This window comes from Perca fluviatilis, chromosome 11 (genome assembly GCF_010015445.1).
Source record: "Perca fluviatilis chromosome 11, GENO_Pfluv_1.0, whole genome shotgun sequence".
Taxonomy (NCBI): Eukaryota; Metazoa; Chordata; class Actinopteri; order Perciformes; family Percidae; genus Perca; species Perca fluviatilis.
The window spans coordinates 33,419,706-33,444,309 of NC_053122.1; the positions used below are offsets into that span (position 1 = coordinate 33,419,706).

The 24,604-nt window shown below is 43.3% G+C and overlaps 2 protein-coding genes across 3 annotated transcripts in view; one reads left to right on the top strand and one right to left on the bottom strand.

The window, feature by feature from the left end:
- Positions 1-1,985: 1,985 nt before the first annotated feature.
- selenof (selenoprotein F) lies at positions 1,986-14,220 on the bottom strand. The gene is made up of 5 exons (XM_039815453.1): positions 14,111-14,220; positions 11,551-11,718; positions 5,304-5,367; positions 2,984-3,033; positions 1,986-2,780 (listed from the first exon to the last, which is right to left on the bottom strand). Exons 1-5 carry the CDS (start codon positions 14,156-14,158, stop codon positions 2,649-2,651), a joined length of 462 nt encoding a protein of 153 aa, XP_039671387.1. The 5' UTR covers positions 14,159-14,220; the 3' UTR covers positions 1,986-2,648.
- A 276-nt stretch (positions 14,221-14,496) lies between these two features.
- Positions 14,497-24,604, top strand: part of hs2st1a (heparan sulfate 2-O-sulfotransferase 1a) — a 39,416-nt gene continuing 29,308 nt past the window's right edge. The window contains exons 1-2 of one of the 2 annotated variants that reach the window (XM_039815451.1): positions 14,497-14,811; positions 14,980-15,153. In XM_039815451.1, coding sequence (XP_039671385.1) covers positions 15,030-15,153 — 124 coding nt within the window. In that variant the 5' untranslated portion in view covers positions 14,497-14,811; positions 14,980-15,029. Of the gene's footprint in view, positions 15,154-24,604 lie in introns of both variants that reach the window. The other variant, XM_039815452.1, reaches the window with a different exon arrangement.

The window sequence follows — 24,604 nt, forward strand, 5'->3', positions numbered from 1 at the left end:
TGTAGACATGCAGCATGCTTTGTGGGATGTTTTTTTCTTCTTTTAATTCCTCATATACGCATTAAATACATCTTAACTGATAATGGGAGTCAATAATGACTCACACTGTAACAGCAGTCCAACACGTGTAATACAGGAGTTGCAAAATATGTAGTTTTCACATGCACATTTCAGTGGCTACTAGATATTTATAAATGCTGTATGTAATTTGAAGCCTTTTTTACTTGAGTTTTGTAAAATCATTTTTTTTATGTTAATAAAACACTGATTTGTGAAATATGTGGTTTGAATTTCTGTAAGAATATGAATGAGAACACCCGACCGATTGTGAGACTTGTGTTCATGTTTCATTAATGCAGGACTTTTACGAGTAAAGGCATATCAAGGAAGATGTATTCATACAGTATATCTATGCGTTTGGTTAAAATGTAGCTATCTGTAGCAAACTTATATTTAAACAACAGCTAACAGCACCTCGTGAAATAAGCGGTCAACACGCAAAGGAAGTTCAGGGGTTACACTGCTGCCCTTTGCTTATCCAGACTGGGAGTTGTATAAAAATTGAACGGTAGAAGCTAGTGATAGGAAATCCAGGTCAGTGTGTATCTTAAGGCGATTGAGTAATTTTCTAATCTATCCAGTATTTTTGGGCTGCATCATCCTGCATTAGAAGAGATGGTTCTACTTCCTCTTCCCTTTCAGAGAATGATCTGATTAGGAAATACAGAGCCAAAGTTAGTGTCCACTATGTTAGGTTAGGAAATCCTAAAAAGGAGGTGAGCATAAATAAATAAAAATTCATGTGAAAAAGAGAAAACATTTTTTTACTCACAAATATATTGTTGTAAGTTCTAGAGATATATTTTAGGGCTAGTTTTGGCAATACATTGGGCATATTAGGGCTAAATTACAAGTTTGAACAACCCACTAACTACGCCCACTGTCATTGCCAACCAATCATATCATTTGTCACGCCCCGGCTGGTAGTGACCCAGATCGTCGTGCGCAATTCACATTGAAATTGACCCTAGTCTTACCCTGATTTTCTTTTCTTAAAAAAAAAAAATTAGTTTTTGGGGCTTTTCCACCTTTACATTTTGACAGGACAGCTAGGTGAAAAAGGGGGGAGAGAGAGAGAGAGAGAGAGAGAGAGAGAGAGAGAGAGAGAGAGAGAGAGAGAGAGAGAGAGAGAGAGAGAGAGAGAGAGAGAGAGAGAGAGAGAGAGAGAGAGAGAGAGAGAGAGAGACATTCAAGAAATCATCACAGGTCGGATTCGAACCCTTGGACCTCTGCGTTGAGGCATAAACCTCTCAGTATATGTGCGCCTGCTCTACCCAGTATTCCAACCCGGCCACGTCTTATCCTGATTTAACCCACCTGGCGAGCGAGCAGATCGCGGAGGCACCCATTCAAACACACAGTCGACCTGGGTATAACCCTGGTTGAGCCATTGGTGTAAAAGGGGTATAAGCATGTTTTGGGAAAGGGTGCCGCCCCCATCACAGCACCAAGCTGTTACGCTGTTTCAGACCACTAGATGTCATCAACAGACCTGAGTCTGTGGTTTTAATGCAGTATGAGGAGAGTCAGAGATCATCTGTACTATAATAACAAAGAGGATTGTGTTATCATACACTTTTTTTCCATTAGACAAAAAAAAAAGAAATGAAGTCATGACAGAAAAACCATCAGAGACTTTGTTTATTGTTGCATATTTAAACTGTCGCCTCACTCGCTCCAAAACAAGCATCCAAAATAAATCCAGTTTCCCTTCGAAGCAGAAGATGCCGAAAAACACGGAGACACATCAGACCTCACATCCCAACAGGTGGTTTACTGTGAGGCCGTCACTAACGGGCGCTTCAGCAAAGACCTCTGCATTTGGAGAGCAACTAGGATTCATTTTTGACTACAAATCCCTTCATATACAATGTTGAGCATTATATAAAAAAATAATCATACAGGAATATCAGACAGACAAGGGGACGTAAACTCCCAAAAGGTTGACAAAACAGCTAATGATGTGCATTATTGTTTTTCAAACCTAATCAGTAATGTTGGTCATTATTTCGGATGTCCTGCCCCATCTGGGCTTTGTGATCATGTCTTCTCACACTCACAGAAGTTATTTGGTAAAAATCCATTATTCATAGTCACATGATTTTTCACAACCAACTAAAAAAAGGGTCGGTTCACCCAAATTCTCAGTAGCCCCTAGTTAATCTCTAGCCAAGCAGATGGTTTCGCTCCACCTCGAAAAGGTCCGTTGGAGATGTCAGAAGGATTTGTGCCGCAACTGTTTGTTGCGCTGCAAATCCTTTCCAGAAATATTGTCTCCGTTTTCATTTGGACTATTTCTTTACTACAAAAAGGAGTTCCAATGACAATTGTTGACGGTGTTTTAGGCGGGTGATCTACAGGGCCTAGGACACAGTTTTTTGGAATGTAGAATATTTTCAAAATGTAAATTTTTCAGTGCTGCGAGCACCACAAACAAAACTCCCATTTACCTGAAAGGTGGACGCAGAAATGTACATAACAGTAATAACAGTAAATCTCTGCATGGCTACATACCACCAGAGGTATTGGAATTTGGGTGAATGCGAGCCTTTAACTATAGACTCCAAAAAACAAAAACATACACGTGTCTATATCCGGTCTAATTTCTCACTCAGGAACTCCTCCACGCTGTCTGTGTTCCACTTGAGGATGCTGAGTTCTTCAGCGATGTTCCCGTTATCGTCCAAAAGCTTTAGTACAGGATCTGAGCCTCTCACGTACTGCAGTGTGGGAGGGAGGGGGAGGGGGGGAGACAGAAAGAAACAGAGTTCGCTATTAACACTAACAACAAAAGAGTCAGAGAAACGTTTGTGAGTCATTTGACATAATTGGATTTCTCTTTAAACTGCATGTGGAAAAAAAGAAAAAGCAATTTCAATGTGTGTAATTATGAGATTATATCATCATCGTTCATGATACCTACCTTGATCTGAAGACCCTTGAACATCTTCGGCTTGTCACTCCTGACAAAAGCTGAGGAGATTTAAAAAAAAGAAATAAAAACACAGGTGAGACAAATATCGGGCAGCCAATTAGCCTATTTCAGTACCGAGGTCCGTAATTAGTGACAACTGCAAAAACCTCTCGGGAATGCAGCGTTAACAGCGGCGGAGACAGTTGAGAACACAGGAAGGCTACAGCTGAAGTAAACAAACGGGCGGCCATATGGCACAGACAGGGCTCCAGACGTCTACCCCCCCCCCATGCTGACTCCATCAATGGAACCTGACACTCGATTCACCAAATGTTACACTGAGCAGTAGATGGGAGCTCCACTCCCAAGACACAGAGGATCGACAACTCCAAAAGCTGGTTTGAAAAATCGGCCCTCAGGCCAATCACCCCCACCCACCCACCCCCACACAATATTAAGAAAATATCAAATTGCGATTATTAATTAATTATTATTATTATTTTTTTTTTATAATTGAAAGTGTGATTTTTTTGTGAGGATCAGTACCAAACAAAGACTTTTCTGTTTCTGTCTGTAGGATAGGATTTGTAGACTGAGATGTCTCTGGGCTTAATTGGGCAGCCCTACACAAAGCACAAGCTCAGTTGCAGGGAAGAGCCGTAAATGTCAAAAACAAGATAATAAAAAGAAAAAAGAAAAATCTAGATTATAATCCAACACAAATAGGGACGCGTGGTCAGGGGCCTTTGGTGTTTGTTACTGATGCAGAAAGTCTCCTTTAGAGCTGGGATTCTTGGCGCCACTTTTATGACGCTCTGGCTCAGGACCGATTTGGTAAAAATGTAAAAAAAAAGTTTAACTGACATGCGCCACAAGAACGGGACATTTAGGTTTAGGGAAAGATAACGATATTAACTTGCAATAAATAAACATTAAAATGCACTCAGTTCTGCATTTCTGCTGCTTTCAGTATTCTGCTGCAATACAACAAATCGCTTGCTGAATTTAAAACATTTTATTGAACAAATTGAACCATTGATGAACCATTGATATTGCGATAAAACGATATATTGTTAGGTTTAAGAAAAGATTGCGGAAAATGTACGTTTCGGTGACAGGTTTAGGGTAGTCTAGATCCACGACGATTTAATTTCCGGGATTGCTCCGGTGCAGCTGGAAATTCCGCCGGATGTCCCGCTTTTCGGCCAGATGTCCGTTACCTTCCGCTTCCTTTGTGTTGCCGTTCTAAACTCTGGTGGTTTCTGAGGACTCTGGTTAACTGCTCCTCAGATCTCTGCAGGGTAAATCCAGACAGCTAGCTAGACTATCTGTCCAATCGGAGTTTTCTGTCGCACGACTAAAACAACCTTTGAACGTACGCCGAAACAAGTTCCTTCCCGAGGTTATTTTTGCAGAGACTCTGTCCCGTGCTTGGCGCCGCCCATGACGGCTTGTGATTGGTTTAAAGAAATTCCAATAAACCAGAGCACGTTTTTCTCCCATCCCAGGAATGCTGTGTCGACTAGCCAGACCCTCCTACGCAGCGCTGTGGAGGAAGGGTCTGACAAAGAGAGACTAGGTTTCACGGAAAGATCCTGGGTGGGGGTTACAAAATGTACATTTCGGTGACATGCGGGACACAAACCCTGGTCTCCTGGGTCAAAGTCCTGTGTCATTTGACCCATCCACCAACCCACCCAACCAACCAACGTCCTCTGGCTTTGCTAGCCGACGCTGAGAGCCACCGACCAAGCGTCCCCAAATGACGAGTTAGGAATGAGAAGTCAAGTCAATTTATTTACTGTATAGAGCACATTTAAAAACAACCTAGGCTGAACAAAGTGCTGTACAAAGCTATATTAGGTTATAAAAACAAAAAGACAATACAAATACAGACAATGAACATCATACAAACAGCACACTTCTATACAAATGTCCCTAAACTAAATCATACGCCAAAGAATAAAAATGTGTTTTAAGACAAGACTTAAAAGATCTCGGCAGTAGATGAGGACCTAATATGAATGGGAAGTTTGTTCCAGAGTCTCGGGGCCACAACGGAGAAGGCACGATCACCCTTTGTTTTCATCCCAGACTGTGGAATAGCTAAAAAGGAACTGATTAGACCATCTTAGGTTCCTGGAGGAGTGATGTAGGGTAAGGAGATCAGCAACATATAAAAAGAGGCCAAACCATGTAATGCCTTAAAAACAAGTAACATTACCTTAAAAATCTATTCTATATATTTGACCGGTAACCAGTGAAGAGAAGCCAATAGCGGGGAGAGAAGAGGTTGTACTGCATCATCGTGTCCCAATAGAGAACTCACCTTGGACTTGAGGGAACCTCCCCAGTTTTCATCCACACACCTCAAGGATGGCCCCGGCGTAGAGCTGTGTGCAGAGAGACACAATGTCAGGTAATCCATGAGGAGTCACACCCCCCTCACCCGCCCCGCCACCAATGCTGCACACATTGACAGCACTGGCTGTGGCCCTGCTGGTGGTAGGATGTCTGGCCTGGAGGAGTAATTGGATTCAGGCAGACCGATTCATAAAACGTGTCCAGGCGACTCCTTGGGGGTCATTAAACCGTGAGCCTGTGCATATGGAGCAGTGCTGATGGATGGCCGTTTGCGCAGGGCTCACTTGTAATCAAACCTCCAGCGCCAATATACAATAAGTTACAGGAAATTGGAGTGTCACAGCAGTATTTTCAAGGGCACGCTCTACTCGCCGTTTCAGGGAGGAGAGCTGTAAATGGCCTGGTTGGCTGGTTCACGCAGCAAATTAAAAATTATGCATGCAAAGCTAAGATTCTCCCCTTTTCCTTCCTTCGTTCGTTTTGTCTTTCTGGAAACAATCCAGCGCTGCTGGAATTAAATAGCCGTGCTTTTCATTTTACCACATGTGGCATAACGTAGACAAGTCCCGACTCTGGTGAGAGCAAGAAACTATAAAGCAAATGATAGGCCTAAAACATGGAAAACATGGCAATATTAATGAGATCATACGGTCAATGAAATAAATAGCTTGACCGATGAGACTAAAAGGTTAACAAGAAAATCAAAAATAAAACAGGTTTTTCTAACAATGAAGACTTTAAATGTCAAAAGATGTCGAATTTCTCTTCCTTAATTGAGGATTATTCTGGATCATTCAACCCTAGTTCTTCAAAAAAAAGTCGACATAATTATTCCGTAAGCCTCCTACCTCGTAAAACAAAATTTTTTGTTGGGAGTCAAGATTAAAAAGGATAAGGCTGGCGATATAGGATATATATATTTGCTTATTGTCGACATGAAAACACCAATGTGTTGGTGGTTTCTTGTCGTTTTCTTCTTCTTCTTCTTCTGTCTGTTCAGACTTCTTCAACTTTGAATAAATATCCACTAACAGATTCGTAGGAACCGAACACTGGGACAAAGAAGAACGAAACTCGATTTCTTAAGTATATAGGCTTTTATTCTTCGGATTTGCAGACGAGCAAAATACAGATCTGTGAATACGAAGGGTGTGGATTAAAGCTACAAAGTGTAATCGATTAGTTGGCAACTGTTAAATTAATCCTCTATTTTGATAATAGTTTAATCGGTTTGAGTCATTTAAGAAGAAAAAAAGTCCAGAATTCTCAGATTCCAGCTTGTTAAATGGGAATATTTTATAGTATAGTTTCTAAAGATGCAACGATTACAACTTTCTAGGCCGATTCTGATTTTCTTTGAGTTAGGCCAGCCGATACCGATTTTAGCCGATTCCCATTTCATTTTTTTCTAACCACTTTACAGCACACACAAATATTTATTTTCTCTCTTTTCTTTAATAGAACATTTTGTACAGAACATAGAACATTTTGTGAACAGATAATGGATCACTATAAAACAGAACTATATAAATTACTCCTGGTGTGGGAAATTCACACACATCTAAAGTGCAATGTTAGAACCGTTTGGGAAAAAAAAAAAAAGTGATTTTGGTTTTCGGTGTAGTCCCTCCACGCCCTACTTTTTCCTTGCAGGTGTTGCATATTGCAAACTTGTTCTCTTCTGCACACACGCTGAAGAATTTCCAAACAGCTGACACACGTTGCAGGTTAATTCACGAGGTTCCCTACATGCGAAAATAGCGCGGACACGCGCTTCACACGGCGAGCGGGTACGTGCCACACGGCAGAAAAGTTGAGAGAAAGGGGGAGAGACTGTGCTGTCACATCCGTGTGTGCGTGCGTCCTTGAGAACTAATAGTTTCTTCACTCCCCTGTGACGCTAATTTGAAGATCTTTGAGGTGGACAAAACAAGACATTTAAGGACGTCATCTTGGGCTTTGGGAAACACTGATCGACGGTTTTCACCTTTTTAATAAACAAAACAACTTATCGATTAATTGAGAAAATAATCGATTACTTGAGAATAAAAAATGATTGTTAGTTGCAGGCCTTAAGGCTGTTTTATGCTTCTGCGTCGAGTCGACGGCATATCCCCCGCGGACCCCTCTGCGTCGCCGTGAACCCCCCCCCCCGAGCCCTCCGCCGTAGCTTGACGTGCACCTCCAAAAATGTGCAACTTCGCGTCGAGGCGACGCAGACCGCAAGGACTGCGATTGGTCAACTCGTCCTGTATGTTGGTAGTCGGTGTTTCAAGCAGCCTACTGTGGGGAGTAGCAACAGGCTAGTTCACTGACATCAGCTTTGCAAATCAACTCAGACATATTGTTGTTACAATGACGGGCTTATCCGTCTGTAAAGTGTCTATATGTCAGTAACGTTTGGAAATTAGCACTTCGCCAGCAAGCTGTACTTTGTGGGCAGTTGTACTAACTAACATAACAAACTGGCTGGCAGACACCTCGCAAATAACCTCAGACTTATCACCCCCCCCCCAGCGTTGTGGCGGTGAAATGCACCGCGATGCGAAGCAACCCCGACGCAGAACTCCGAAAGGGTCACGATGCCGTAGGAGCGACGCCGTAGCTAGGGCGTGGCGTTGCTGCAGAAGCATAAAACAGCCTTTAGGCTGCGGTTCAAATAGTCTTTTTTTGCTTATTGACTAAAATGACCGAGAAATATCTAAGTGACAGCCATGGTTCGAGCTGGTCGAATCCTCTAAATCAGGGATCTTCAACAGGGGGTCCGTGACCCCTAGGGGGTCCTCAGAGTCAATGCAGGGGGGCCTCCAAATTAATCCAACATATTATAAGCAAACTGGCCTATAGGTAAGGTAGTCACTAAGGCCATCCACAGATACAGTTATTCCTAAGGATTCACAGTGCCACATGTATGTTTAACATTAAAACAAGATTCATAAAATCATTCAAACAACTATGTTAATAGCTTAGTATTCTATGCAAAAAATGTATATATAAAAAGGCTTTAGTCTGCCCTACAAGTTATTGTAGGCCCAGTTTAATATATGTAGTAGGGGGTCCCTGCTCCATCTCTCTTCTAGTTAAGGGGTCCTTGCCTTAAAAAACACTGAAGACCCCTGCTCTAAATGCCACCACAGCAGACCCACGTCAATGACATCCGCCATTGCGTAATGATGTAGCCTAGTGGGAGTGCAGTTGGATTCTCTTACCACTGTGGCTGTCTTTTCCTAATTTTTCATGAATTCTCCTTCACATCTTTCCTTTCCGTTTTCCCATCAACGTCAAGGAAAAATGTTTAGCAAAAGACATTGGACGTATTTTTTTGACTATTTGACCACAGTCTCTGACACACCAACCTGACGGCCGACCTTCAGCAGAAAAGGCAGTCGGACTGACTGACTCCCCGAGTTGGTCAAAAAAAGTGCCTCGGAACACACCTTTATACTTCGCATGCCAGCTGCACCTACCAATTAAACTTTGACACACCATCTCTTGGTTATGAAAAATGCCTCATTATCCCACAGTCGGGGGGGGGGCCTTCCAGGCTAGCTAGACGTACACCACTTTCCCCCCACAGATCAATTCTGCCGGTCCTGGGGATTGAATCGACAACCTTCCGGTCACAAGCTCACTTCTATTGCACAGAGACTCTCTTCCTTCACTAACTGCGTAGTTACTCAAACGCCATGGTGTGCATGGATCAAGACGATCTTTCTGCCTCTCTTTGTATACTTACTTTCTGATCATCTGCTTCATATTCTCTTAGGATTAAAATAAACACATATAGCATGCATTCATTTTGTAAATAATCCAATTTCCTTCAATACTGTTGGACTTTCCCAGCCTGTGGGTGGCCTTTAGCCCCAAGCCCACTGGTTCCTACATTAATCTTAAAAAAATAAATAAATAAAAAAAAGTCACAAATATGTTGTTAAATTTTTTTTTTAATCAAAACAAGACTACATCATTTCCTAAAACAGATTTTAGTTGATTTGTTGACTATTTTCAGCCGCAGAGCTGTTGTGCTTGGCTACACAGGCAATGCTTGTAAGCTGGATCAGTTCATTGTTAGTTTTGGTCTTTTCATGTATTGACTGAATAGAAAAAAAATTGAATATCGTCAAACGATTAAAAAGCCTGGAATGATGGCCTCACGTGTGTTTGCCATCAACCGTCTAAGAGACTCTCAGGAAGGTTTTCCTGCTCTACAGAGAAATGCTGTAGAATGGCACCAATGGGAGCTGAGGTGAAGCAGACATTTGAAAATGAGTAACCGAGATGCCCTCCATGCTCAGTGAATCTTACTAATTGACAAGGCTGTGCAATAAGCCATTTCTCAGAGGTTTTAATGATACGGCACTAATGTCAAATTGCGAGACTGAAAGAATCCTTAAGGCAGATAATTGTTGCTGTCTGAGGAGAAAATGTGCGTAGTGACAATACCATTTCTACTGGTACCCTCAGACAGCCCATCGCTCTTCTAAGTGACATTTTCGCTCCAATCGTGAGGAGGAAGAGGAGTAATCTTTCCTCCAAGTGTCTGCCTGAAAACAGAGTTATCATCAAGAGGTTTAATGAGGTGTGCACTTTCCAGAGGTGCTGTTGCTAGGATACCACACACACACACACTCACACTCCCTCTCTGGGGGCTTTTGCTTAATCAAAGAAGATCTACATTGTTTTTCCACCATCACTTGACTCAGTCAGTAGCCCTTTTCACACAGCCTGTTCAAGGTGGGAACGTTGTGCCGCTATTCCGCCTCGCCGTTGTGTATGAAAGGGACGGACACGGAATTGGAGGACAGCGTTGTTCCGTAGCCGGCAGCGGAGGTAGTAGTAATAGTAACAGAGCCAAATCGACATCTTTGCAAAAAAAAAAAAAACACCCACCCACCTACCTAAATACTGGCATGCTTTCTAAAAATCACACACTGGGGCAGCATTATGCCAGTGTCGTTTGTTCAGTGTATTTAAAAAAAAAAAAGTACTGTACAGTACTGTGGCTTGTCTGTGTAAAAGAGGCTAGAGTTTCTGTCAGAGAGCCCAGCATGGACTCCTTTTGAATTTGATGTAATCACCAGAGCAATGAGCACACAGTCCCCCCTCCCTATTGGTTACAGAGTGGCTGTTACTGCAAAACCTGATAACTGAACCCATGGGGAGTGTCACACTGGGGTTAAGGAGCCTCGACTCTGAACGTCAGAGAGAACGATTGAGACGGACGGCGACTGACACGGTTTGTGTGTGGCAGCTCAGATCAGATGCACAGCTGCAAACGGTGTCAACAGACCCAGTGACAGGGAGGCTGAAACTGGGTTGTTTTTAGGAGCAGCTCAAATGCTGTCAATAAATGTGACACATTCTGACACAGAGGTCCTCAGCGCTACTATCCACTGAGAAGCCTGTCATCTGTAAAACTCAGTGAAGGACTGGAGACAGCATACAGATCAGCTCAAGGCCCCACAATTAATAGACTGTCTGCTGTGCATCATCTAATTTGTCAAGTCTCAGCCGTGCAGCTCAGACTAACAATAAGTGCCTTTTATTTGATCATTTTACCGCATGCACATTTGTGAGCCTCGTTTCTGGTTGCACTTCCTCCATTCTCACTAAAACCGTAGGGCTGGGACGATATGCTTTTGTCCCTGATTTGATTCTTTCACGAAACACGGGTGCCGATTCAATTTGCATTGCGTTATTCATTTATCGCGATAGTATTGAGTATTGCGATTTTCTTTTCCTTCTTTAAGAAAACCCAAATTTGAATAATACACTTTTAGAGACAATATATCATGAGACATTTCTAAAAGCTAATTGTTTTCTATGAAGGATGCACATCACGGGTAAGTCAGACAGTCTGACATTTATTTAATTTGTAAAGAACATCATAACGTGGATTTTTGGCATTTTCTGCTTTGGTCTGTTTTGCTGGAAACGGATATGATGTAGTCGCCGTCAGCGGTACCGTATAACAGAAAACAGTTCCGTGAATCATTGGTAAAAATAAATAAACATTGATTCTAGGGAAAAGAATCGATTTTACAAATTGTCGCAAAAACAAATCACGATACATACGATCCAATTTTTTCCCCACTCCTACTGAATCTCCTTTTAAAAAAGGTATTTGCAAAACACTCCTCGCTGTGTCTGAATCTAGACAGGCAATTACTTTCAGTTTGCCTACTCCCTGGAGCTCTGTTGTTCCCTTTTACCTTGCGCGCTTCCATCTGGGCCTCCTGCTGGCAGCACTGCCCGCAGTCAGGCTGGAGCTTGTTGAGGCTGAACTCCCCGAGCAGGTCACAGGAGCTGCACAGCAGGTTGCTGGAGAAGCCCAGCTCCCTGCATGCCTCAGACGACAGATCGGCACCATACGCCGACAGCTGGAGAGAGGAAGGAGGAGATAAGAGTCCCACAGAGAGGGAAAAATAAAAAGCCAGGGATTAATAAAAGTGCTTACTCCTCATATGCAGGTGTGTGAGGTTAAAAAAGCCTTATGTCTAGGGCTGGGGAATTGTTCAAAAAATTTCAATACCGGTACAGATACCGATACAAATACCGGTTCCTAAACGATACTACCACCCCCACCCCGATACCAATTTTATAAAAACAAAAAGAAATAACATTACAGACACAAATCTTTTTATTCATATTTCATACTTAGAGTTTTATCTGCTTGTCTCTATGATGTGTAACAGCCAATCAGCAGCATTATTAGATCTTGGTAGAAGCATGCTGCATGCTTATTGGCTCACTGATGCTGATGAGATTTACTCCTTTGTGTAGACACATATAGCCGACGGCTGACCGTTGACAGAAAACCCCGTCGATATGATCAGTCGGGTCCCCGAGGACCAAAAACTGCCACAGAACAGACCAAAAAGACAAGACGTAATACATCTCTATAACAGCAGGCGGCGCTAATCTGTAATGTTGCCAAAGAAATGAAAACCGGCAGCTGATTGGACAAACGCGTCACATAGGTTTGTTTTCTCCGGAAATTCAAAGCCAGACTGTCATGGTGGCCGTTCAGTATACGATCTCATATTGTACTAAAATAGTTCACCGAAACGTGTTTCTGAAAACATTTTAAGCGTGAAATAGGCCGTGAAGTTGCTGAATCTGTCTTCATTTCAGCTCAACAAAGGTCAGTTTAAAAGATTTTCGTCAGATTTTGAGAGACGGCCTGGTGTGTCAGCGCCCTAGACCAACACGACCGATTAGTCGACTAATCGACTAAGAGGGAGCAGCCCTACTCAATACTTTAGAGGTAATTCGGTCGGTGAAAGAAAGTATACCCAGCCCTACTTATGTCACCATTTTTTTTTAAAAGCCTGAAATTAGGAATTGAGACTGAATAATTGTGAATAAAGTGCAATAAAATCCTTGTATGTAGTGCTGCAAGTAACTGTAATGCTAAAACTACCATTTCATCATCTATGATCTACAAAGTTGGTGTTCAATAATCAAAAATTTGCGACACCTTAAGAGTACTTGTTGAGTGACCAACAGACAAAAAGAACAATTGATAAGAACATTAATTTGGTTTGTGATATTGAAAGAAACTATAGTCGGCAAATATTTGCATTTTCACTTGATGAGGACTAAAATTATTTTACAAACTAAATTAACTTGAGTGTGGACTTTTTTGATACAAGAGATCGGATTGTTGGGATTGGTAGGAATGTGGGTAACTAAACAGGCAGCCTCATTAACAGGATGTTACAGTCTGAGGTGTGTTCATGCTCTTTGCTGCTAAAGAACAAATGCGAAACTGAAGTAGAAATGCCCTGGTGTCAGTGAAAACCGAGGACTCAGCTGATGTTGCTAGGTACCTTGTTTTTTTTTTTTCTTTGACAGGCTAGCTACTAGGTACATTTGACCTAATCTCTTTTCGCTTTCAGGATTCCGGAAACCTTGGTCCTCTAATGTTTGATTACCCTATTAAAAAAAAAAAAAAAGGGCTTACATGCAGTTTAGTGTCACAAATTATTTTCCAAAAACTGAGTGCCCCAAATGATGAGGGTCTTATTTGAGACAGGTTAAGGTTAGGGTAGTAGAGGTGGTTTAGCAGGTTCATATTTAATTAAGGACATTCTTGTATGGGGAATTTGGGACACTAAACTGCACATATACCAAAAAAAAAGTCCCTTCCAAGCAAATATTGAGACGTGCAATGACTCAATCAAGACGTCCCAGTTATGGCTAAAAAACAAAAATCGTGCCGAGGTCTGTGACGTTACCTAGCCGCCTACTGGACTGGATGTCCTTCCGGGACGATATAGCAACGTAGAATTAAGTCGTTACCACCAGCTAAGTCTAAAATAGTAAAGTTTTCTTGGTAATCGCAACTTCTTGTCAATAAGGAGTTTGACAGTCTTCATACAATTCTTATTTTCAGTTTATTTTTTATTTATTTTTTTACGAAGAGGGTCTGACTGGATCGGATTATTCGACGTGGAAACAACGTAACCATCTGGCCGTTGACCTCATAACCAAGTTGCCGTTTTTGGCTAAGAACACGAGGTCACCGTCCGCCCAAAATATTAAAAGCTAGCTAAAACCAAAACCTAGTCACCGAGGAGGATTCGCTTCCCCAACATGTTTTGAGGATAAGCCACGTCATTTTGAAGCTCCGGGTTCACCAGGATGCGGCTCACAAAACGAAACATAACGTTAGACAGCTGACAGCTTGGCCAACCGCTTAGCTATTCTACCTGTAAAGCACTACTGACTGCGCCGACAATTGTTCATTTTCAGTGTTAATAAACTCACCGTTTGTAAAAGCGAGAGAAGCCACAGGAGATACACCTCTCCCGACATTTTAGAGCCTGGCTTTGTTAGCCAAATCTACTCTGAGGACCCCTTTATTTATGGAAGGGCTGCCCCCATCGCGCCTGATCGTTAAACTTCTTAACTGACCATTTGTTTTCCCAAAACTGTTCGACGCTTGCTGACATAACATCGTTCACGTAGTTGTATCAATATTTCTATGAATATTTTATTAATTTCGAAGAATTACATTTCATGTTATGTTTCTTGAGTTTTGGCATATTCCAAAGTCGACTCAACATGTCTTCTTCGCCTCTGCTGCCACCATGGTTCAAAAAGAAGTGCGACACCTGCTGTCCGAGTTCAGCTCAGTTTGTGAAAATGGTCCAATCCGGTTTGAACAGAAACATCGTCGACGAATAGAAAGCCTCAGCCTTGTGGTGGACTGTTGATACATCCAATAGCCTAAGTGGTAGTAATTCTAGTCTGTCCGTGGTGCGAAGGTGGACACACTGTATGGGTCAAGAGGGAAGCGCTACATGGGGGACGCAGGCGACAGCGGCTGGTAACGATACCACCGCTCCTACTTCCCGGAGAGACCAATTCGCACTGTGGAGAAACCTCTAGGGCTTTACGACGCTCCGCTTTTGGGAATTGACTTGATAAAAAAATATCAAGCAAAGCATGAACACGTCGCATTTGAGGTAACCAGAGGATTTGAACACTGGGAGATATCCACACACACACACAGAGGGAGAGAGGGCCATGCTCAGATACTCCGCCGCTTTGTAATCACCGTCGTCGCTGTGTCTGTGTATGTGTGCGTGCGTGCGTGCGTGTGTGTGTGCGCGCGTGTGTGTGTGTGTTTCCAGTGGCTCCTTCTCTGAGCATGGACTGACCCAATCCCTCTCTGGATGATTTGATGGGGCTACTCAGAGTCATGATGCCGCCCAAGTTGCAGCTTCTGGCGCTGCTGGCGTTCGCAGTGGCCATGTTCTTCCTGGAGAACCAGATCCAGAAGCTGGAGGAGTCCCGGGGGAAGCTCGGTAAGTTTTTAAGGAGATCTCGATCTCAGATCAAATCCCGTCACAACACTCCAGGAACACCGCAGGCTGGGAGTGAGGTATCTCTCGGGTCACTGTATAATGATGTGCATCGCCATTGTTGTGCATTTGTGTGCTTGGAGAGCAGCACTTCATCCATCACAAATGCTTCATCACACACAGCCTGTGGGGTGTTAAATGATGCTGTCCTGCTGAACTTTGCATGACCATTCCGAGGATTTGTAAGTAATGTAATGCAGATAGTCTCTGCCTCTCATCCTTATGTGTGCAATGCAGTGTGAGATTGAGGGGGTGCTGCTATATTCAGCCTGTTGCCCCGTGGCAGTGAGTGTGTGTTTTTATACTTTTTTAGAGCTGCAGGTAACAGTTAGTTTCATTATTAGTTACTCTGAGAATTATGTTTTGGATGTGATTAATCGTTTGGTTTATGCAATGTCAAAACATTGGAAATTGCACATCACAGTTTTACAAAGCCCAATAAGAGTCTTTGTCTTCGTTATGTACAACCAGTAGTCCAAAACCATAAGATATACAGCTTATAATTATTTTGGGGGGGGGGGAACTGAGAAAAGCAGCACATCCTTACATTTGAGAAGCTGGAACTGGGGCATGTTTGGCTTTTCTGCTTGAAAAATTAACCTAATAGATAACTGATTTTTTTTTTTTTACTAACTGATAAATAGATCCATTTTTGAGATTGATAAGAACTAAGGGCTAATTTAAAAGTATAGGACAAGGTGTGGCAATACGTATCAATTGAAGTGCTGTCCAAACCTTTATATGAAGTAGGCCTATAGGACATGCAAGCTGGTGGTTCTGGAGTCAGACTGACCTGTGGGATGGTCAGTGATCGGTATACCGTATATTGCAGTGCTTTTTAGAACTATCAAGGGACCTCTTTTTTTGCTTAAAGTAAGTTTTAGTGCTATTCTGCATGCATGGGGACGCCACCCTGCTGCAAATCCTCTGCTGCCCCTTTACCATACTCTCTCCTATGATTGAAATGTGACCGGCGCTGCGTTCAAATCTCATTGCGAGCTCCCATCAGGGGCTCACTCCCTATAAAGATCTGGGACATTGCAGGATTATCTCTCTGGTGGCTCCACTGTGGTGGGGGGGGGTTTCAAGGAGCAGCAGCAGGAGCGGTGCAGACACATCTGAGGGGTGCAGCCAGCCAGTGTACCTCAGGGGTTCAAACACCACCTCTTGTACTATTTGATGAAAGTGCAGGAGCCTGCCACTGAAGAGAGGGAGCATATATATATATATATATTTTTTTACAGCAGACATTTTTGACACGCTAGAGCAGGAAAAGCACAGGTGTAATCAATAACATAAGAAATGGCTGCAGTGAATTCCATTTAGGTGAGGCACTGCCAGAGTCCTTGTATTGTGCATGCTGGTTCATCCAATGGCGTGCAGGAACACTTAATGGAGCTGAGAAATCGTTACTTTTATTAGTAACACCTGTGCTATGACAAGTGAAAATCGCTGCTGTGAAAAGGGCCCATTACATTTTAACTATGGCGTATTTCAAAGGCCCTGCACACACCGGCACAGGTGTCACTCTGGATGATTAGACCTCTGCCCAGGCTGACGTGTGTATCTATGCTGGGAAATATGAGGTCACCAAACTCAAAACTAACAGGAGAGCCAAGGAGCTGTTAATCAAACACAGTCTGTACAGACTCACGCAGTTATGAAAAGAGGTCTAATGAGAGAGAGAGAGAGAGAGAGAGAGAGAGAGAGAGAGAGAGAGAGAGAGAGAGAGAGAGAGAGAGAGAGAGAGAGAGAGAGAGAGAGAGAGAGAGATGCAATTAGGGCTGGGCGATATGGACAAAATCAAATATCACGATATTTTTGACCAAATACCTCCATATCGATACCGCAGCGATATTGTAGATCTTGACTATTGGTGCTTTCACAAAATATTTACACAATGAGATGGGATTTTTGATAAATAATCATCAGTAATGTGGATATAATGACTAAGTGGGTAAAGGCAAATAATAGAACAGTTACAACAGTCTGGTAAGTTCAGAAAAGTACATCACTTTACTGTAATGCAGCCTTTAAAACCAGGAAAAGACAACACTTATGCCATATTACAATATCCAAAATCTAAGACGATATCTAGTCTCATATCACGATATTGATATAATATCGATATATTGCCGAACTCTAGTTGCTAGATAATAATGAGTTGATTAGAGTGGTGGTAGCCTAGGCACTTAATTTTTGCCATTGTTGGGCAAAGATTCCATAATAATCTTTAGCATAGCTTAGACTGGCCAATCACAGGTCATTTTATGTTGATTGACTAATCGGTTAATTAACTGCCAACCTTCAGCGCCAGTTCGGGCCTTAAGGTAGTTGATGTCATGCCACTTTTACTGGGATTACAGCCGTCACGATGAGTCGATTCATTAATTGGGAGGAAACGAATTTTGATAATCAAGTCATGGTTTTAGTAATTTTTCTTTTGTTTTACCTGCAGCTTACAGGTAGATGAGTAGACAGACTCTTTTGTCAGATGAGTCCAAGATGAGGCAGTTTTGGAAAGTTTCCAGGCAAGATTGTGAATAAAATAGTTAATCGTCATCTTAATTGAATTAACTGTCCCAGCTGAGTTTCCACATGCTGGAACAATCGGGAGTCCTGGGGGTATAGATGGCTATATTGGCCCGTTACATGGTTTACTGCTGATGTAAAGGGATAGACACACACACACACACACACACACACACACACACACTCTCTCTCCCGATATGCTGAAACAAAACCTGAGAGGCCTTTCCCCCGACTGCCCACCACCACGAGAATCTGTTGACTTGGCAGAAAGCGCTCTGATGGATGACTGGACTGAGCAGACGTCTGTATACTGGAGCTCTGACTTATGTGCTGCATAGCCAAATAGTTGTGACGGAGGCTTTTTACAGGCACCGTGCTGACAGCCACAGGGCCGCTTACATTACCAGGTACGCCTGCTGCAGGTCCATCTGTGCAACAATACCCAGCGTAACAACCAGGACAAGTGGTGGCCAAACCCAAATCACATCTCCATGAAGGACTCTGGCGGGATTACAGCGACTCTACGTCACCTTCCTGCGTCATGTTTTTATCATTACAATATTTATTTAAAAAAACAGGGCTGCCGTCTCAGCCAGTAGCTGAGTTTACAAAAAATTTGAGATGCACCAATTACAACTTTCTAGGCCGATTCCGATTTTCATTGAGTTAGGCCAGCCGATTCAGATTTCATTTTTTCTTTACAGCACACACATATTTTTTCTTTAATAGAACATTTTGCACAGAACATAAACATTCTTTTAACAGATAATGGATCAATATAAAATAGAACTATATAAATTACTCCTGGTGTGGGAAATTCACACACATCTAAAGTGCAATGTTAGAACCATTTCCTTCTTTTCACATCCAATATCCCCCCAACGTGTCGTGCGCGCGACACATGGCGGAAGAGTTGAGAGAAAAGCGACTGTGCTGTCGCGTCTAACTTATGTTGTCAGTTATGGAAAACGGCATATGTCAGACTGACCTGCCGGTCGCCAGTCATGGCCGAGCACTTGAAAACCGGCCAATCGGTGCATCTCTACAAAAAATGTTTTATTTTTAAGCTTTTGTGGCAAAATAAGAGAAACCGTTATGCTACATACAGTCAGCTTTTGCACGCTGTGGTTGTGTAAAACAACTGCAGACAAAGCAGGTGGAAATACTGCTTTTCTACTTTTTTACTCAAGTTGTCGTCAACTCTGGAAAAAAAAAACGTACAGTAAGTGTGTGTAGGGCTAGGCAATATATCGATATATGGATATCGTGATATGAGACTATATATCGTCTTAGATTTTGGATATCGTAATAAGACATAAGCGTTGTCTTTTCCTGGTTTTTAAAGGCTGAGTTACAGTGAAGTGATGTCATTTTCTGAACTTACCAGACTGTTCTATTATTTATCATGTGCCTACCTGTCTGTCTGTGTGTCTGTCTGTCTGTCTGTCTGTCTGTCTGTATGTAGGATCTAAGCCCCACCTCGGTCAAACATGCAGATAAATGACAGAAAAACATGGTAGTTTTTCCCACCGTGATAGCGCCATACCCGTGCAAGATAGATAGAGACGTGAACATTTACAGGTGTGTAGTTGAGATCAAACGAAGGCCAAGTTCGAAGGTGGGTTAGGTCCGAGCAAGGGCGCCGGATGTAGGGGGGGTAGGAAGTAGGGAAGGGACCATCCGCCCCCACACTTTACGCCACCGGCCCGATTTTAGCGTCGCGGCTGGTGTGATCCCATCGCAAGATGGTCTCTAGTTTTTCTTTTCATTCAGTTAATGCGCTGCACGTACAGTATAATGGTAAGAGCACCTGACATGTTCACAATTCACTTCATGTGGGGTTGGAATGGCCGGCGCCCTGTCCTCTATTGCCTGACATGCAGGTAGAATCATTTCCCGCATTAGACGCCTCCCACAGAGCAGACAAGCTGTGATTTGCTTCCAAGCTAATCGTCGTCCCAAGGTTTCACTGAGAACGTTCCCGCTTTGCAGCGTGTCCTGCTGTGGGCCTAATCTATTATTCTGACAGGATTTCTCTCCGCCTGCTCACCAACAGTGCTGCCGCCTGGGTCAGTAACGCAGACCGACTGTGCAGGGATGAATGGTCGGCAATCATAAAGTTTATTTTAATAGAGAGCCACGAACAGGGATTCAGGGCCACTTTCCCTTCCATTCAGGGTTGCCATTAACTCCTTCTCAGTCAATTTCAGACGTTTTCCTTGAAGAAATATGCTATTATCCTAAAGTCTAACACTGACATTCCTGCGTAATATTTGATATATAACAGGAGATGAATGCCTGATTTTAATTCAGCGGTAATAAGGTCTTCTCAACTGGTCAAAAAAGTCACCAAAAGGCACCAAAAGGCCCGAACCAGAAGGGGTTTCTGGTTCTTAAAAACAACTGAAAAATAATTGTCAAAGTGTGTACATTGTCTTAGAATTAGGGCCCGGTTAGAAAAACTTGTACAAAAAGGTGAATATCTTCATGCAGGGGATCTTGTGGACATCTGCATGACTTGTAAAATGTATTCAAATAACATGATTTTCTCTGTTAATCTTTTGTATGTGCATATTCATTTGGCACGGATTGTTTTTTAGAATCTGAATCAGAAAGGAGGAATTGTCCTTGGTTGTTGGTGCATACATACGCATATAACCATTAATATGAAATAAACAAACAATAAATACAGAAACAAATATGTACATATAACTGTTTAACATTTAAGAAAGAAAAGAGCAGCTGTATGGATTAGTACAGGACGCGCAAAACATTGAGTTGAATGTTAAAGCGCAAAGCTGACACTTGTGATGAAGTCAAACTCAAGACTGCAGGATGATGGGGCGACCTCGAGCTCCCCCAGTGAGAGCGTGCGCCCCATTTGGGCTGAGTCTTTCACAGCGGCCCGGGTTCGAGTCCGACCAGCGGCCCTTTGCTGGGTGTCATCCCCCATCTCTCTCCCACCTTTCCCTGTCTATCCACTGTCACTATCAATATAAAAATGGATGATGATGAGACGTCATATTTCTTCACAATAGGCTCGGTAAAGGTGATAATCTAAAACTCCAGTGTGGTGTATAGTGGGTGATCCATTCATACCAGTGCCAATCCCTTTCAGTAGGGGTGCTGAAACTAAAAAAAAGTATTCCTGTTTTCTGGCTGAAGGCATGTTCATTACACAGTTGAACGCATCAGTATTTGTGTAACATCTGTCCCTGCTACCTGCGTTTCTAGATTCAAGCCATATTATTTCCTCAGGGAAATTACAGGGAGAAAATCTTAGTTTTCATTTTAGAAATTCGATCCTTTTTTTTTATTATTATTATTTTTTTGGGCATTTTAGGCCTTTTATTTATATAGGACCGTTGAAGACATGAAAGGGGGGAGAGAGAGGGGGAATGACATGCAGCAAAGGAGTGAAACTCTATGTATGTGCGCCTGCTCTACCAGGTGAGCTACCCAGGCGCACAATTCTATCCTTTTTTTTTTTTTTATGCTTAAAAAAACCAATTGATAACAAAACTTGTAGCAGGTAGGGCCAGGACGATATGCTTTTGTCCCGATTTGATTCTTTCACGATACACGGCTGCCGATTTGATTTGTATTGCGATTTTCATGTATTGCGATTCTAAAAGTATTGTGATTCGATTAGAGTTGCACCGATTACTTTCTAGGCCGATTCCGATTTTCTTTTGAGTTAGGCCAGCCGATACGGATTTTAGCCGATTCCGATTTCATTTTTTCTAACCACTTTACAGCACACGCAAATATTTATTTTCTATCTTTTCTTTAATAGAACATTTTGCACAGAACATAGAACATTTTGTGAACAGATAATGGATCACTATAAAATAGAACTATATAAATTACTCCTGGTGTGAGAAATTCACACACATCCTGTGTCGTTTTTCCATTACATGGTACCTGCTCGCCTCGACTCTACTCGACTCGACTCTACTGGCCTCGACGCGCTGTGCGTCCGTTTTCCATTGCAGATTTTAGTACCGCCTCAGCGTGGCTGGTCGTCATAGCGACTGCCGTGGGCGTGGCTTAGTAGCGTTGGCTTTTCCCCGACTCATTTCCTGGTTCTCCGTCTCCGTAAACAACATGATATCAAAGAGATAGTTAACGTTTACTGCTCCAGATTTCCCACCGTGGTCAGAAAGAACAGGGCAGACATTTTGTTTCTCTCACATACATATGACTCTAGAGTCGCTACTCGCTGCGGAGATAATCTCGTCACTCTCTCACTTCTCCCTCGCTCACCAGCTCCCCACACACACACACACCACACATCACACATGCACACACCAGCGCACAAGTATAAACATCAGGCCACTTGTATGCTACGGAGAAAGCTCTGCGTGGAGCCTCCGGCAGCGAAAAAACACCGCTGGCTAAACTATTTAAAAATGCCGTCTGTCGCTAGCAATGCAGTGATCAGTGACGATTCTTTCCGACCAGTCAGCAGCCTGCAGGTTTTCACGTCACCGTTCCGGCTCGCCTCAGCTCGCTTGGAACCTCGACTGAGGTGGTACTAAAAAAAGTATCTGTTAGCAGGTACCAGGTACTTTTTTCGTAATGGAAAACCAAAAAAGGCGAGTAGAGTCGAGGCGAGTCGAGCCGGTACCATGTTATGGAAAAGCGCCATAAAGTGCAATGTTAGAACCATTTCCTACTTTTCACATCCAATATCCCCCCCCCAAAAAAATGTGATTTTGGTCTTTGGCGTCGTCCCTCCACGCCCTACTTTTTCCTTGCAGGTGTTGCATATTGCAAACTTGTTCTCTTCTGCACACACGCTGAAGAATTTCCAAACAGCTGACATGTTGCAGGTTAATTCACGAGGTTCCCTACATTTGTGAGAATAGCGCGGACACACTCGCGGTGTGAAGCGCGCTATTCTCGCACATGTAGGGAACCTCTTGACACACGTCTGAAAAGTTGAGAGAAAGGAAAAAGAGACTGTTTATGTGGCGTCCGTGTGTGCGTGCGTCCTTGAGAACTGTAAGTTGTATAACTTATGTTGTCAGTTAATTGTAGCGTTGACCGGCATGAAATCGGCATATGTCAGACTGACCTGCCGCTCGCCGGTCATGGCCGAGCACGTGAAAACCGGCCAATTCCGGTTCACCGGCCGGTCTATCGGTGCATCTCTAGACTCGATAGTATTCATTGAGTATTGGGATTTTCTTTTCCTTCTTAAACAAAAACAAAAGTTGAATAATACACTCCTAGAGACGATATATCGTGAGAGCTTTCAAAACACAAATTGTTTTCTAAGAAGGATGCACATCACAGGTCAGTCAGTTTTTTTCAACCCCTGGTAGCAGGTTAATTCTAGAGGGTATCTATGGTATGTTGAGAGCTGCGTAAATAGAAACGTTGTGTATAAAACGGTCACCTCATGGCCCTTGTAACTGTAGCAAACAACCTCTTCACCTCTGTGGCCTGTAGGCCGTGTGACCGGCGGCAGCGGCATGTGTCACCCAACAGGACAGATATTCACAGACCTTTTTTTTTTTTCCTTCCTCCCTCTCAGCATCGTCGCCTTTTATGTGCTGGCCGTTATTCAGCCTGATTAAAGGAATTCAATTTCCATCTGTTGCGTGGTGATATTCATTTCCAGACACAAGCGGCTCTGTGATGAGCTCTGAGAGAGAAGAGAGATGCTGTTGAAAGGACCGAGATGCATGCGCACGCTGTCATGTCTCAAGTATTTGCAGAGGTGACGCAAGAGTTTGAAGCATTCGTTTGCCCAATTTGTCACTGCCGGGCTTTGAATTTGACTTTGATTGGTCATGCCAGGCACTCGCAGCCTCGAGCCCAGCCTCACACTGACTCCGCCGCCGAGGGCCCTCGGGATCTGATCGGGAATGTGCTCTTAAAAGAGGATATTGGCCAGGCATCGCTGGTCTGTCCTCACGCGCACCCTGCATGGACTGTGGTTAGGATGACTTCATACCTTGGAGCTGCCCTGCTGCTGCTCCGACCCCCCCCCACCTGCCTCGCGCGCGATCGTTCGTGTGCCTGGGTCACTGCTGCCTAAAGCGCGATTTTATGCTTCTGCGTTAAATCTTCACCGTGGCTACGTACGTAGATACACTGACCCTACGCCGTAGCCTGACGCGCACACCTCTCAAAAATGTCACTACACGTTGCGGCGACGCACGTCGCTCGCCTGTGGCTTGGCAGCGTTGCATTTCCCCCGACTCGTCTCCTGGTTCTCCTTCTCCGTAAACAACATGAAACCAGGGAGATGGTTCACTTTTCCTGCTACAGATTTCCCACCGTGGTCCAAAATCACAGGGGAGACACTTTGTTCCTCTCACTACGACTCTCGAGTCGCTACTCGCTCCGAAGCTAATCGCCGTCACTCTCTCACTCGCTCTACCACACACTCTCCGCCTACACACAGACACACACGCCGGCCCTGCTATTCTCTTAAAGAGATCGACGCACACACCAACGCACAAGTATAAAGCGTGATTTATGGGTTCTGCAGAGGCTCGACGATGAGCTTTGGCCGTAGCCTATGGAAGTGGCCTGAAGTTTATACCTGCGTGCGTTGGTTGATGCTTACGTTTTGCCCATAATGCGCAAAAAGTAGATAGTCAAATATATTCTAACCTCTTTGGGTTTTTTTTTTTAGAACGAATATTCCAACGTCATTTTTGGTCAATGTAGACAGCCCTCTCTACCTGACTGCTTTTCACCTCCTACACATTTGTCAAGTGTTTCACTCGAAGAAACCAAACGCCAAGCGACGGCTGATTGATGACTCATCGGTAGCACTGAACTAGACTGAGTCCCTTTTTGTCTTTTCCACAGCTCCGGGTGCAAACCTCAACCTCCTCCAGCA